At 38.3% G+C, this 16,348-nt stretch overlaps 1 protein-coding gene across 1 annotated transcript; it reads left to right on the top strand.

The window, feature by feature from the left end:
* The first annotated feature begins 622 nt into the window (after positions 1-622).
* zdhhc16b (zinc finger DHHC-type palmitoyltransferase 16b) lies at positions 623-16,236 on the top strand. The gene is made up of 10 exons (XM_017483585.3): positions 623-798; positions 8,247-8,494; positions 10,672-10,866; positions 11,053-11,141; positions 11,352-11,380; positions 11,494-11,627; positions 13,178-13,263; positions 13,367-13,490; positions 15,224-15,294; positions 15,449-16,236. Exons 2-10 carry the CDS (start codon positions 8,249-8,251, stop codon positions 15,552-15,554), a joined length of 1,080 nt encoding a protein of 359 aa, XP_017339074.1. The 5' UTR covers positions 623-798; positions 8,247-8,248; the 3' UTR covers positions 15,555-16,236.
* Positions 16,237-16,348: the final 112 nt, after the last annotated feature.

Below are 16,348 nucleotides of genomic sequence, written 5' to 3' on the forward strand. Positions count from 1 at the left end.
GGATTTGTGCTCATTCAGCCACAAGAGCATTAGTGAGGTCAGGCACTGATGTCGGGTGAAGTGGCCTGGGGCACAGATGGCTTTCCAGTTCATCCCAAAGGTGTTCAGTACGGTTGAGGTCAGGGCTCTGTCCAGGACACTTGAGTTCTTCCACTCCAACCTTGGCAAACCATGTCTTCACAGACTTAATTTTGTGCACAGGAGCATTGTCATGCAGGAACATGTTTGGGCTTCTTATTTCCAGTGAAGGGAAACTGTAACACTACAGCACACAAAGGCATTTTATGCAATTGTGTGCGTTTAACTTTGCGGCAACAGTTTGGAGAAGAACCACATTTGGGTGTGATGGTCAGGTACAGTATGTACAAACGTTTGTGTAGTAATACTTTTGCAATATGTACTGTATATAACAGAGAAAGGGATCAGTTTAAGGATTAATAGAAAGCATTTGGAAAAGATAATCAATGAAGTGTTGTTATTAGGAAGTAAGCCTGGATAGTATTAATATTTTATTAGTATTTTTTTTTTGTTGTTATTACATTATATTTAGCATCCATAGGGTCATTAGTACTTCCCCCACCGTCTCCACACTCCACCACCAGCTGGGGGCGATAATGAGTCCAAATGCTAATTCACCAACCGCCAGAAAACACCAAAGAAAAAGAGCAAGATTAAAAAAAAAGAAAAAGAAAAGAGCTGTCAGTATTCTACAGTGTTAAAATCAATTTTATTAAAAATGATATGAATATCAGCGCTGTGAACCGGACCGGTCCTGTGCTTTCACTGTACCAGCCACTGGTGAGTAGTTGAGTTCAGTTAGAGAATGAACACAATGAGCACTGTTCTTCAGTGTGTCTACTGCAACATCCACTATAAATCATGATGTGGAGCAGCTAGCACTGACATTACTCTCTCTACAGAATCGGATAATGTGTAGTTAAAACATTTTCTGCTTATTCAGTACCTTTCCCCTCCTGTGTGCTAGCTACAATACTAATTATTCACCTTACTCACAGTAAAGCTAAAGGATTCTGCTCAAAAGTGTCTCCCATTTTAACGACCGGTTTTGGTCAGTCAGCGATATTTAACTCTAGATAGTAAGCTAAGCGCTGCACTTTAAACCTAATTTAAACACCTACAGTAATAAAATAAAAATAAAAAACCCACAATGTTGATAAAACATGAAACGTCTCTGTTGCTAGGTCTTTTCAGGAGAAATTAATGTCTGCTCAAAATATCGGTAGAAGTCGCCAAATGACATCATAGACTAATTTGCATATTCATTGATTTGTCATGGTAATTTGCGAATTAGAAAGTGTCCTGAAGAAGGAAGATTTTCAAAAGTGAACGGGAATAGAATAGAAAGTAATAGATTATTATTTTATTTATTAATAAAAATGGTCATCTTTGGTCAAAACAACACAAACTAACTATGTACATACAGTAAAACCAACATATCCGCTGTTTCGGTTACCATGGTTTCACTTCATCGTGGTTGATTGCCGTCTGAAAAAAAAATTCTTAGAAAGTTCCAGAAATACAATAAACATTCATAATTTTAAGTGTGCTGAGTAATGTTTTGAAATATTGTGTGATCCTGCCCAGCTTAGAAGAAGAAGAAGAAGAAGGAAGGTGATTACAGTACAATAAATATAGTAGAGAGAGACCACATTTGCATAACTTTTGTTATTATAATTGTTCTACTTTATTATTAGTTATTGTTGTTAATGTCTTATTGTGCCTAATTTCTTTTTTTTTTATCATAGAATTTTTTTATTGGAAAATCACATTTTACATATTATATTATATTATAACACCCCATACAACAACCCCACCATACCCGGCCCCAACAAAATAATCACAGCCAAAACCAAAAGAAAGGGGGAAACATAAAACAACAACAAACAAACAACCAGGAAAAACAAACAAACGAATAAATAAAGAAAAAAAAGTAAGATGATTAGTATTTACGGTCTACCTTCCCTCAATCCACCTCCAGGGTGCATACATCATTGAAGTAGGTAATAAATTGTTGCCATTTTACCAAAAATGATTCACCCCTGCCTCTGATGTTATATTTCATTTTTTCAAGTTTTAAAAAGAACATTAAATCTTTAAGCCAGACTGATATAGAGGGGGGTTGTGGAGAGGTCCAAGACAGCAATATTCTGTTTATGGTTCAGAGTCTGATGCTGAGATGGAACACCAAAGATGGCACTTATTGTGCCTAATTTCTAAATTACATTTATAATATATATGTAGAGTATATAGTGGTTGGGCATCCGCTGAGGGGCTTGGAACCTATCCCCCACAGATACGGGAGTCCTACTGTATTTACAAAGGGGACCCAAACTGGGGCAGCACAGTGGAGCAGCAGGTATCTCCAGTGGTTGGCCTGGTGGTTGAAGGTCTGTTGGTTTGTGATCAATATGAACTGACAATTTCGTGTCTTGATTGAAAAGAAAAATTGGAATTCGGATTTTATCTACCTGGACAGGTCTTAATCTACCTGGGCCCAAGTAGAGCCTATGTATGGGATACATTGCTCTGTGATGGACTGGTGTCCCATTCAGGGTGTATTCCCACCTCATGCCCAGTGTTCCGAGTCCAGATCCACCTGACCAGCATAAATCAGTTACTGAAAATGAAATGAGTCAAACAAAAATATTTACATGTTTACAGAATACTATAATTTCTATCAAGAATGGAGACAAAAGAGCCGTGGTAGTGAGTAGTTTGGATATAGGCATGGAAATGGTTACAGATGGAACAAATCGCTTTATTAATTGTGAATGGGCCATTGACATATAAGGTTTGGCAAGATCAGCAATTAAAAAATCTTTTAAAAACTTGTTTTAAAAGCATGCATCAGGTTTGCTAAAATATACATAGTGTATTTCTGTTGATTTTATGCCATTTGAAATGACATTTGCCCCATGTTTTACAGAAGGTAAGAAAATGTCAAATGGTGTAACCGCAAAAGAATGAGAAACATTTTATTATCCACCTAGAGGGCATGTATGTGTACTCATAAAAATAATTACTTCTTTTTTAAAATATCACATGAAAATAGATTTTATTAGGATTATCTCTAAATTTAAATTTGAAGGCGTTTTTGCAATATTGAGCGGGATATGTGCTGAAAACACCTCAGTTTTCTAAATAATCTTTGACAAATTATGTAAAAAGGTTATTACACTACACTAGAGGATTACATTTTATTCCATATGAATGTTTCTGTATATAATAATAATACTTTTATGAAAAATACTGGTTACGCCACATGACCATGTCGCTTATACAGTTAAAGGCCATTGTTTGTTGAAGAACCTGTCACTGAAAGTCAAGCATGACAGTCAAGAAGGTCATCTGAACTTGGTGTTTTATTTATTTCAATGCTGAAAAAATATCTGGCAACAACAAATCAGGGTAAAAACATGTCTTCAAAAATTGTGTGTGTCTGTTTGGGTAATGGGGTGGGGGGTGTAAGGGGGAGAGAGAGGGAGAACCATGCGTGTTTAGGGCCCTGTGTGCACTTTGACATGTTTCCAATGAATTCATATCCAGAAAAGTGTGTGTCCGTGTGACAGAACATGTAAATTTTCTCGGAAATGTTTCCAGTCCTCCGTCATGAATTTTGAATGACGTAAGTTCAAAGGTTCTGGCTTAGAGATTATGTGCAGACTCCTAATAGAATAGAAGAGATGGACTCGTAATAGATTAGGAGGTCAGGTGGATGAGGCCTGGTGAAGACATTCTTCCCACCTGTTGCATGCAGCTCACTTCCACTTCTTGTTTGTGAAAACTACCTTTCATGACATTTGGCAGGGTAATTGGCCCTTGCTGTAGGATCAGCGTTCACTTGTGCTCTGTGACGAGTCACTTTGTCCTTGCTTGAACGTGGTATTTAGTGTGGGAAAGGAGGCGCTGTCATGTTGTATTAATTATGAAATAGCAGAAATTTAATGCATTGTATTTTACAGATCTAAATTTTAATCTTGGTGTGACATTTCTTTTATCACTAAATTATTGGAGTTTTAGGTCTTTGAAAGCTGCTGTTCATGTTCAACAGTCGATTTTACTGTTCACACACTTCATTCTGCTACATAAATAAATTACATACATACATTACATTATATATTGCATAAAATAGTAAGTGAATTGGAATACAAATATGCATTAAAGCCAAATTTAAAAAAAACACCAAGGTGGTGCAACAATTATTTTAGTTTGATAGTAAAGTTTTGGATAAATTGCCACTTAAAAAAAAAAAATATATATATATATATATAGTTGAACACTTGAAAATAGTTCCACATAGTAAGTTTATATTACACCTTTAATCAGTAAAAGTGGGAACAGCTTTGATCAGTGAGTGTCCATTGGGAACAACGGTGATCAATAATTGGTCAATGAGATCAGTGGTTATCCGTGAGTGGTTATTGGGAACAGTGGTGATCAGTGAGTGATCATTATAATTAGAGCTGAAACAATTAATCGATAAGATAGATAATAGTCGATTATGAAAATCGTTGTCAACGAATGTCATTATCGATTAGTTGGTCTGCGCGCGGCACAATTACTCATTATGTTACTTCTGTTCCGAAAACACGATTCGGAGAATAAATACTAAAGATGTGTCACAAATGATGTATTATAAACTTACGCTATGCACTATATACTCGCGTATAGTGGCAGTGTTTCCGCGGACCCCTAGTGGTCAGTGGTATAATTGCATGGGGTCGGTAGGAATGTTTTAAAAATATATTTATTTTTTGTTAAATGTATCAAAATATATTCAAATGAGATGTTTTAAAATTAATCAATTTGGTTATTTGCGTGCATTCACAAATATCACGTTAGCTGAGCTGATGATCGTTCATTGATAGATTTATTTCAAATTTATTTACAAATGAATTTTGCAAATTTGCAAAAAAACCTATGAGTGGTAGAGATATTCAAGTGTTGCATTGATGGATAAAATAAACAAAAGATAATTCAGAGAGTCAAATTAAATGTCACACCAACAATAAAATGTAAACAATAAAATCTTGAAATGTTTTGATTCAATTTTAATGTGAATATTATTAATGTTAATTATGAATGAAATAAAGCAACATGTATTGAAATGACAGTTTAATATAATAGCCTATAATTGTTGTGGAGTGAGGGGGTCCTTGTGGATTGTTTGAAATATGCTAGGGGTCTAAAGCTCACAAAAGGTTGAGGACCATTGGACTAGTGTATGTATTTTAGAAAGGTAAAATCGTCTCACATGGAAAACATTAGTTTTTTACTAACCTGAAAGTTTTCCCCCATCCGATTAATTGGAAAATAATCGTTAGTTGCAGCCCTTATATATATATATATATATATATTAGTGTGTCTGTGTGTGTGTGTGTGTGTGTGTGTGTGTGTGTGTGTGTGTGTGTATTGGGTTCTTTTCAGTCTTATATAATTGAACAAACAGTTGTGTAAAGTTTTAGTCTTAAGTTTAAATTCGTAACACTCACTTTGTGTATTTTATTTTAAATAAATGGAGAAATGGTACTGGAAGTTTGCGTCCCCCTATCCCCCCAACCATCAGATTAATCTAAAAAAATAAATGGCCAACTAGTCCATTAATGAATAATCGTTAGTTTCAGCCCTAATTGTAATCCAACGGTGATCAGTGAGTGGTCATTGGGAACATTGCAGAATGGTGTTCTTTTGATGATGTTTTTTTGTGCCAAACATATATTTTGGAATTACTTTGTTCTCATCAGACCATAACACACTATTCCACACGGTTTTGGGAATAATCCAAAAAATTAGATTTTTGGCCAACTTTACCCGGACTTGGATGTTCACACTTATGGTTTGGTTAAAAAAGGCTTGCTACCCTACCTTGTCGCCCAGACATATGAAGAATTCAGTAGATTGTTGTCACGTGTAGGGAGCAACCAGTACTTGCCTCTTGGAAGCCTCCCTGACCAGTTTTCTCTTGATCTTCTCATCAATTTTAGAGGGAAGTCCTGTTCTTATTAATGTCACTGTCGTGCCATATTTTCTCCCCTTGTTGATTATTGTCTTTACAGTGTTCCATTGTATATCCATTGCATTGGATATTTTTTGTAACCATCTCCTGATTGATATTTTTCAACAATGAGATCCCGTACCTGCTTTATAAGCTCTTTGCAGCCCATATGGCTTTTTACAGTTAGATGTTACCAAGAAGATGTCAGGAAAATCCTATAGGAACAGCTGTAATTTATTTGGGGATAATCAGTCATTTTAATTGATGGAAGCTGTATATTAATTAGCGTTTATTAACATGAGTTTGAATGTGATTGATTGATTCTGAGCACTGCCACATTCCCAGTTAGAAAAATGTGTGCACACTTGTGCAAGCTGGGGTATTGAAGAAGTATTTTGTTTCTTTCTTCGTTTGTGTTTGGTTGTCACTTGAAACAAGGTTCAGACATGGTTTAACTTAGGTTCTTTTTTCTGTTCTTTCTTTTCTTTTGTTCTTTTTTTTTTACATCAGAAAAACCTGACATTTTAAAAGGGGTGTGTAGACTTTTTTTTTTAATATTCACTGTACGTATAAAGAGAGCAATTTGGAATATAGCAAGTTGGGCTAAGATTAATCTTCACTAGTCTTCACCTTTTACGTCATTATTTTACGCCGTATTTGTCAGTTTTAAAAAGCTGTTAGTCATCAGGCTTGTAAAAGTTACGGATGGGCTTTCAGACATGTGAGAGAAATTAATATTCTGCCAAATAAATAACTCATTAATTTCCTCTGCATATCTTTGTGTGACCTGTCACTGATCGCAATGGAACAATGGAAAAGGAGTTTGCTATTTACATGGGATCGAGTGAAAGTGGAGAAGGTTATCAGGGGCTAGGACTGGTGCTGTGTTACAATCAGTCAGTCATAATCATGGCAGTTGAACCAAGGGCAGGTTTGGGTTTCCATGCTGTTCAAGTGCAAACAGGTGGCATATGAACCTAAAACTGTGCAGAAAATGTATTTACCTATTTAACTTGCTCACTTAATATGCACAGCCACATTTATTAGCTGATTTTGTTTCTTTTCCTGTGCTCATTTTCAGATGACAGAGCAGGATTTCCCCGCTTTTTTTTTTTAAAGATCTAAAATTCAAGATTTTATCTGCTTGTACAAAAATTAAGTTTTTATACTTGATGCTGTCCTAGTTAGAGTACACATTCCTGCATAAAGTATGCAGATGGTGCAGGTGAAATGGCTACACTTAATCAAATGACTTTCTCAAGTTTGCTTAAGGCAGTCACGGCTTCTCCTTCTCCGTTCACCTTCTCCTGTTCCCAAATTAGCAAGGCTCCATAGTGTGTTGTGGTGACTTTTGAAAGCCCCTTAACAATTCATGAGTCGCACCTTGCAAGACCCAGGTAGGGACCATACTTTGGAACTGATACTGTATCAGATGACTTGAGGACATTTTCCCTTGAGGAAATTAATTCAGTGCTGAGTTACAGTGGTCTTGTATCTTGTGGAGTTTGGAATGGAAAGTGTATAGGTAAGAAATTGTTAAAATATTTAGAGAGGTTGTTTTTTTTTTTTTTTTTTGCACCTATTCGATCACATTGGCCTACTTTCTAGCAGTGTTTGTTTTGCCGAGATTAGATTGAGCTCAACTTTACTGACACTGATGCTTTTGTTTCTTTGAAAAGCATCAGGACATCCTCGCTAGTGCTGTAATGTTGCAGTTGACCGCTGAAGATGGAAGATGTTTACTTGCTTGCATTTAGATGATCTGATGCCTATTTTTTTTTTTTTGAATGATTTAGACAGCTTAAGATTCTTTTTAATGGAAAAAAAGAAATAAAGTTAAGGTAAGACTAATTCTAGTTCACTTTTTAGAGTGACGTGTATTTTTGTTTTTTGTTTTTGTGTGATGAAATATGATTGACGGATCTCACATTGAGGGGGTAGTTGACACTTTTGGACATTCTCGAATGCTGATTTCCAGTTGAATCATTTTATGTCCACCTTTTGCTTTTCGCTGTCCCTGTTTGTGTTCTAAGATTGCATTGTATATGATTATATTTGTGTGTGTATATATATATATATATATATATATATATATATATATATATATATATACATACGTGTATATAGTTCCCCTGGTTACAACTTAGATTTTGCTTTTATGTTAAAGACCATGGTCTGATGGAGCGAGGCAGTTGTGCATCACATGCACTTGTGTATTCGTGTGTTTCAGGAATGGGGACGCATAGCTGGAGGTGTTACTTCTCGAGACTCACGCGTCTCTCAGTGCGCTGGGTCCGCCTGTGTCCCCAGCCGAGACAAGGGAAGCGGCCTGGCCCATTCCGGCAGTTATGGAGCTATGGAAAAATCATCTTCAACTCCCTCTACTTCAACGTCCTCACCAACTGGGATACGGTGCTTGACTCGATCTTTGAACCTGTTTACTGGTTGGTGGATAACCTGACCCGCTGGTTTGGGGTGGTGAGTTGACTGATATGATTTTTACTTTTTAGTATATTTCGCGAGTTCCCTGGCATAGTTCTAGTCTCCCCATGACTCTGTATAGGATGAACGATACAGACAATGGATGGTTTGTTAATCTCATCTTGAATCTAACTGCAGTTTTAATTCAACTAGGAAAATTACTATATGTCTCAAATATTTTAACACAAGTATAGTTTGGGCTCTGTAGTGACAGGTTCAAGAATAAAATGTTCACAGCTCCAGTAAATAAATCTGATTCTACCTATTTGTCTAACCTGCCTTATATTTAAACAGTTGGATTATACTCTTACTAAAATGAATCTGTGATGTGCTCAGAAAAGTACGGAAGCCCTAAGCGGCCATGCATTATTAACTTTTTTCTTTGTTGTTTTCTCGACTACGACTTAATTTTTCTGTGTACTCTGCATCCATCGTCCCGAAGTCAATAAGTCAATGGGTTTTTGGTTAAATGCCTGAAATAAGGTTTTGTGGTTAACACAAGCTTAACACATGTTCATGTTTTACACTACGCCCTAAAAATACACCAGTAATACCCCACTCGGGATTTTTAAAAAAGATTTTACATGTCTTGAAAAAGACGGTTGCTACATGGTACTAAATGGCACTACAGAGGTTGTTGGGGGACATTAAACATCATCATGCCGAACAGGAAAACTCCTCTACTACAGCTTTGATGTGTTTATACTCGCGCTCCTACAGCTCAAACTTTCCAACTTGTAGATTTATCAATTTATAGTATTTTCCCATTGTAGTGTTTTTAAATATAGATTGAAAGAGTTGTCGGAAGCGTAGTGGTGGTCACGTTGAAGTCGTGCGACCGTGGTGTAGTTCCTTTAGAGCATTAGGTTTTTACTTCTGCCGATTCTATTTAGGCTTCAAAATTCATAAATGTTGTGTTCATTTGTGAAGATTATCTAAATGAACGAAACATGTGGGAATCATAAACTTTTGTTGGTCACAGAGTTTATTTTCTGCAGTAATTCAAAAGCCAATGAAAAAAATTCTATTGGCTTTTTGTGGAGGGAAGCAGGGTGATGCTAACGTCTGGGGTGGCCTACAAAAACACTTCATCCCTGCAGGATTGATGACTTCCAGATCAGTGTGAAGGGGACACACCTCTCTCTTAATGCACAGATAAAGTCCATCTCTACGGCGGGCAATTATTACATTTATGACGGCGAAGATGCCAACGTGTATTTAACGCCAGTTCCATTCAAAAGTGCAAGATTTTCTCGGGATAATATTACATCGTGAGTATGCGGCTTTTTCTTATGTCGAGATCACGAGAAAACAACAGGGGGAAAAAAATAATGCTATGGCCGCTTAGGGCTTCCATAGAAAAGGGAATCGATGAACAGTTTTTACACTCTAACATATCCAATAAAGTTTAAAAACCCCAACATCACTGATACACTCGTATCAGCCTGGTTTAATCACTGGTGGTTAAAGGATCTGAACACTGGAGGTGAGTGGCCACAGGGTAGAATTGTTGCTAAAAGTCTTCCTCACACGTAATGTCCTATATTATGAAAGCTTGTATAAGAAATGACAAAAACTAGAGAGAATCCAAGCCTGCACTAAATAAACAGTCAGATAACTATATAAATATAATTTTATTTCCACCAACCATCCATCTTCTATACCGATCACACACCAATTCATACACTACGTCCACTTTAGACACGCCAATCAACACAGGGAGAACATCCAAACTCCGCACACACAGAGCCGTGGGAATTGAACCCTCGACCCTGGAGGTGTGAGGCGAATGTTCTAAGCCACCGTGTGCCCTTTAATTTAATTATGTTCATCAGAGCACATGGCGTTTCTACAGCGCTACAGCTCTGTCCTTTGGTTCAGTTTGTGGCTTAGTTCGCATCTAATAAAACATACCTACAAAGTACACAATGTGTTTAGTTTACTTGCTGCAATTTAGACAGTTCAGTCAAAGCCGTTTTTCACTGCAACTGCAAATGACCGAGACCACCTCACTGCTGTCGGGCTGGTTATTTTGATCCATATCTGAGTGTGTTTGCTGTGTCTCGCCTTCCCAAAAAATCCCCATCCAGGGGTTTAGTTCACAAAATTGTAAAAAGAAAACAACCATTAAAGCTCCTGGTGCTTCTAATGCGTTCTTCTCCTTTTTTCTGAAGGTGTTTGTGTGTCTGGTGATTGCTCTCACTGGTTCTGTAGTGCTGATCGTCTACCTCTGCGTCCTGCCTCTGATCATACACACATACCCGACGCACTGGATCTTCTGGCACCTCTGCTATGGCCACTGGAATCTTGTGAATATTGTGTTTCACTACTACAAGGCTGTCACAACATCGCCTGGACATTCTCCGCAGGTACTTCATCCATTGCTTCTTAACCTAACCCCCCCACTACATTATTACTCACGGACTAAATCAGTGTGGCATATCCAGTCTTTGAGCCTCAGATTTCTATCATTTCTGTTTGCTGCACAATTTGTTGCATTGATTTAAGAGAATTCAGAGGACTGTAACATTGTGCTTGATCCACTTATATTTCAGGAAAAGTGTGATATTCCAACAGTGACCATTTGTAAGAAGTGTATTGTTCCCAAACCGACTAGGACGCACCACTGCAGTATCTGCAACGCGTAGGTGTTTGGCTGCGAAGATAATTGTCATATTAAATTATATGTAACTTAAATAACTATTCCTTTTAAAGCTATTAATAGAACATTGTTTGCAGTTGGCATTTATGTAATGATATGATAATTACTGTCATTTTTATCATGATTACAATAATGATTCTTATTGTGTCAGCTGTTAAATACTGAGAATTCCAATGAACTGTTTCCTCACAGGTGTGTTTTAAAAATGGACCATCACTGTCGTATCCTTTCTTTGCTTTATTCTGCTTTTGCCACCTTCTCTACCAAACCGTATGTAAGCTAAAGCCCTGTTTGCCATTTTGTTGGTTTTATCCTTAACCTGTGTGTCTTACAGCCTGGTTAAATAACTGCGTGGGCCATTTCAACCACCGCTACTTCTTTTCCTTTTGCCTTTATATGACCATGGGCTGCATCTACTGCAGCATCAGCGCCAAAGACATGTTCTTAGACGCTTACAATGCCATTGAGGTAGGCGAACTGGACTGTTTTAGAGGTCATGTAACAGCAGAGGTTTAAGAGTTAAGAGTTAAACCGGACTCATAAGGGACATGATGAGTTGAAGAGTCGACTCAGGTCTGTGATTGTTTACCAATATAATATACCATGATTAGAAAATCTGAAATGAGTATTCTGTTCCACAGTGTTGGGACAGGTAATGATGTTATCATTAAATAATCTGATGTGAATTTGTGATTGTGAAATATACTAGACTTGGTAAGTCACAATCACAAAGTAACCGGTAGGAACAAGCAAGTTCCTCAAGTGCGTCCTCAGGGTGTAGCGCCCTGGTTTATGCCTGAATGAGGTCTTTCAACCTGGGACGTTAGAAGTTGATCATTGAAATAGGTCATTAAAGGGCACATTATGTTTTTGAAGATGTGCATACAGGAAGATCCAGTGACTGCCACAGGGCTTTATTATATCCCCATGAGCCTTCAATATGCCTCTAGACAGGTTGTACAAAGGCTTCATAACCTCACTCAGCTGACTGAATAGTATCACATTGGGTGCTTCTCAATAATCAAATTGATGCTTCCTCGTTTCCTCGCTCCTCCGTCCTCCAGCCCGTGACCTAGAAATCGATCGGCGTCAACCATCTTGAAGGACGTATCAATTCTCTAATTGCACAGCGAGGAAGCTTCCAGAGGAGCTAGGAGTGAGGATACACGGGTGTATCCTATGCAGAAGTGTTTTCTTGTCGAAAAATCCGACTCACGTATAAATTCCCCTCCTCCTTTTCATCTGCCACGATCTCCAACAAAAAGTCCTTTGATGGTGTGATGGCATTTGTGTGAAATATAATTAAATAATAATATGCTTACAGTGTAATTAATTGATCCTCGCATGTTTGGATATGAAAAGCTGCACAAAAAATGCGATCATTTATCTGTTGTTTATTAATTCATTGTTGAATAACCCAGACATTTCACATACCAGTGCATTTGGCTTTATTAAGAATGTTTTATGAACCAAGCGCCAACAACATAACGGCAGATCAAAAAAAAAATAGCAGTACGGCAGATCCCTGAGGCGCAGTGAAGTCATCCAGTTGAGCACAGTGACGCTTGAGAGAGCGAGGATATTCCATTTGACTTGCTTCGATTCCTCTCTTCGATTCATCTCATCCTTGCATCCTTCCCTCACATCCTAAGTGGGTGGAGCTAAGATGCAAGGAAAGGAAGCGAGGAAAGGAAATGAGGATGCACAAATAAGAGATGAGAAGCACCCATTGTCTTCAGTTAGTATATTAAGTGGTCACCAAGCAGTCAGGCCATGAGGATAACAACGTAGACACAACAGTCATCCTAGTCTGAAAAGTGCGTAATGTTGAATAAAGACTGCGTGTCATCATCCACAGACTTAGAACATTATAATTATAAAATAAAAAAATCACTTACTAACGTGATTTAGATTGAGAAACTGATCCTTGATGTGAACCAAGTTAGTTTTTTCTAAAGTAGACATCTGATTACTTGTAAAATTGTCACCTAATGTTCTTTTTTATGTTTCTTCATAAGAGCTATTATCAGACTCCTCCACCCCATTTCACTAATGAGGAGAAGCTTTTTCATAAGAGCCTTCTTTACCTGTGGGTGCTAACCAGGTAAGACGTGACAGATGTGACTCTGCATCCGTTACTTTAAAATTTTATTTAAAATGTATACATTTAGCGTTTAAAAACACATTTGTTCCTTTTATGGGCTTAGCTCAGTGGCAGTAGCCTTGGGAGGTCTGACCATCTGGCATGCTGTGCTTATCACCAGAGGAGAGACAAGTGTGGAGAGACTCATTAACCGCAAAGAGAAAAAACGCCTGAAGCAGATAGGCAAGGTGAGCTTTCTGCTTTCTAGTAATTAACAGGTAATATGCCTGGTTTTCTTTTGAGTTTGCCGTTAGGTTCAAAGCCTAGAATTCAAAACGTTCTCATTTACTTCACTACACCGTCTGGGGCAGGAGCTCAGAATTATCTTTATACACAAATGATCAAATATTACTGTGAATTTTACAACTTCAAGCTACGTGTAATTGCTGTTAACGGTGGGCAAGCACTCGGAATGACCTGGAGACTTTTCAGTATTACGCTATGTAATTATCATATAATTTTGTAAACAGATTTGTTATGCACCAGTTGTATTAGTTAACATTGGCACGTAAGGTAATTTGATCAGTTGATAGGTAAGGACTCGTTTTAATTATCTGGAGTAATTATTGATTTATCATACACCGATCAGATACAAGATTGAAACCTGTACTGTAGGTCCGCTTGTGCCGCCAAAACAGCTCTGACCCATCAAGGTATGGACTCCACAAGACCTGGGAAGGTGTGCTGTGGTATCTGGCACCAGGACGTTAGCAGCAGATCCTTAAGTTGCGTGGTGAGGCCTCCATGGACCGGACTTGTTTGTCCAGCACATCCCACACATCACAAGTCAACACCTTGAACTCTTTGCAAAAATTGTTCAGGAACGGTTTGAGGAACATGACCGTGTGTCAGGGCGCATTATCCTGCTCAAAGAGGCCACTGCCATTAGGGAATACAGTTGCCATGAAAGGGAGTACTTAGTCTGCAACAATATTTAGGTAGGTGGTACGTGTCAAAGTAACATCCACATGAATGCCAGGACCCAATTTCCCAGTGCATCACACTGCCTCTGCCGGCTTGCGTTCTTCCCATAGTGCATCCTAGTGACATCTCTTCCCCAAGTAAGCGACGCACACGCCCCCGGCCATCCACATGATGTAAAAGAAAACGTAAATCATCAGACCAGGCCACCTTCTTCCATTGCTCCATGGTCCGATTCTGATGCTCACGTGCCCATTGTTGCAACTTTCGGCAGCAGACAGGGGTCAGAATGGGCACTCTGACCAGCCGGCGGCTACGCAGCCCCATACGTAGCAAACTGCAATGCACAGTGTGTTCTCACACCTTTCTATCATAGCCAGCATTAAATTTTTCAGCAATTTGTGTTGTGGGATCAGACCAGACGGACTTACCATGTGTATCAGTAAGCCTTGGGTGCCCATCACCCTGTCGCTGGTTTACCGGTTGTCCTTCCGTGGACCACTTTTGTTAGGTACTAACCACTGCATACCAGGAACACCCTACAAGCCCTGCTGTTTAGGAGCTGCTCTGACCTGGTCGTCAAGCCGTCACAGTTTGGCCCTTGACAAAATCTCTCAAATCCCTACACTTGCCCATTTTTCCTGCTTCCAACACATCAGCTTTGAGAACTGACTGTTCACTTCCTTCCTAATACATCCCACCCCTTGCCAGGTACTTCTCTGTGGTTTTAATTTTATGGCTGATCGGTGTATGTACCTGTGATTTGCCTTGCAACTACTGTCAGTTATAGAAAATGAATCAACACCTTCAAAATGAATTAAGCCCCACTACGAGCACATAAAAAGACAATTATTCTATTTCACTCACTTTCAGTAACCACTTATCCTGGTCAGTGTTGCTCCAAAGCCTATCCCAGGAATAACCCTGCAGGGCACCATGCACAAGACCATGAGCTCTTGTATTTTAACTCGATAATAACAACGAACACCTCTCTGTGTAGGTATTCAGGAATCCGTATCATCATGGAAGAATAAATAACTGGAAAATCCTGTTTGGTGTGGAGAAAAAGAGGTACAAGTGCATCTTTTTTTTCTTTTTATAGACTTTTGATAACTTATGAAGCAAAGTTGAATACAAAAACGTACGTGAAATGGATGTAATTTTAATGCTGAAACTGAATAGGTTTGCAAGTAGCTTAAATATGTATATATTTTGTTTCCTACAGTCAGTGGATAACACGGGTACTGTTACCCTCCAGTCATCCTCCACGTGGTGATGGGCTAACATGGGACTGTCCTAGACACAGACACGAGGCTATGGACACCATATAAAGGTTTAATAAAACAAACAAGCACACAAACCCACCCACATTTCAAACCAGCAGATTTCAGTCCACTTAGTGCAAAGTTCTGCACTTCTGTGTTAGCAAAGCATCACTGTGGTGTGAAGTGCAAGCCCTGCTCAGTCATTATGACAAGGAGAAGCTGTTTTTAGGCCTTCTGTACAGTGGTGTATTGCAGTGTCTTAAACATATAAGTGACTGATTGGATGTGCCAAAGAGTTACTGCAAAATGATCTTTTCTAGACGTGTGCTATTTGTGAGAAACATCAAACATCCTTTTAACGTATTTTAACGTGTGAAAGATTTCTAATTTGGCCTGTGCATTCCATTGAACGGACATTAATGGAGAACAATTGGTTGGAAGAAGTGTAGTTACTGAGGGGTTGGTCCAATTATGTATGATTTGCTTGGGTTATGATAGCGTTTTGAAAACATTTTTTACAGTGTGCCTTTTAAGTATATTTGGGAAGATGGAATTTTCACATGTATTAGGTACACAATTCAATCATCAAATTGATCTAATGTTTTTTTTTGATGATTCTTTAAAATGTTTTGGCTGCTAAAGGCTGATGAGGATCAGCTGCTCATGAGAAATTCAACAGCATTTCACTAAACGGCAAAACGATCCTTCTGAATAAAAGTGATATCGGAGCTGTGCTCCGTACAGCTGAGCAGTTTTGTACGTTTACTTTTTATAATAAATCATGTTTTGAGTAGATTTCATTGTCTTCTCTGGAGATGAAGCCACCAGTTCCAGATGGATTCCAGCTACTATTTATTTAT

Source organism: Ictalurus punctatus, chromosome 13 (genome assembly GCF_001660625.3).
Source record: "Ictalurus punctatus breed USDA103 chromosome 13, Coco_2.0, whole genome shotgun sequence".
Taxonomy (NCBI): Eukaryota; Metazoa; Chordata; class Actinopteri; order Siluriformes; family Ictaluridae; genus Ictalurus; species Ictalurus punctatus.

Bases quoted from the DNA above. Each gene is read 5' to 3' on its own strand.
- zdhhc16b (XM_017483585.3), top strand. From the start codon at position 8,249: ATGGGGACGCATAGCTGGAGGTGTTACTTCTCGAGACTCACGCGTCTC. The intron at 10,867-11,052 runs GTACTTCATCCA...CTTATATTTCAG, and splicing joins CGCCTGGACATTCTCCGCAG to GAAAAGTGTGATATTCCAAC. The intron at 13,264-13,366 runs GTAAGACGTGAC...TTATGGGCTTAG, and splicing joins TACCTGTGGGTGCTAACCAG to CTCAGTGGCAGTAGCCTTGG.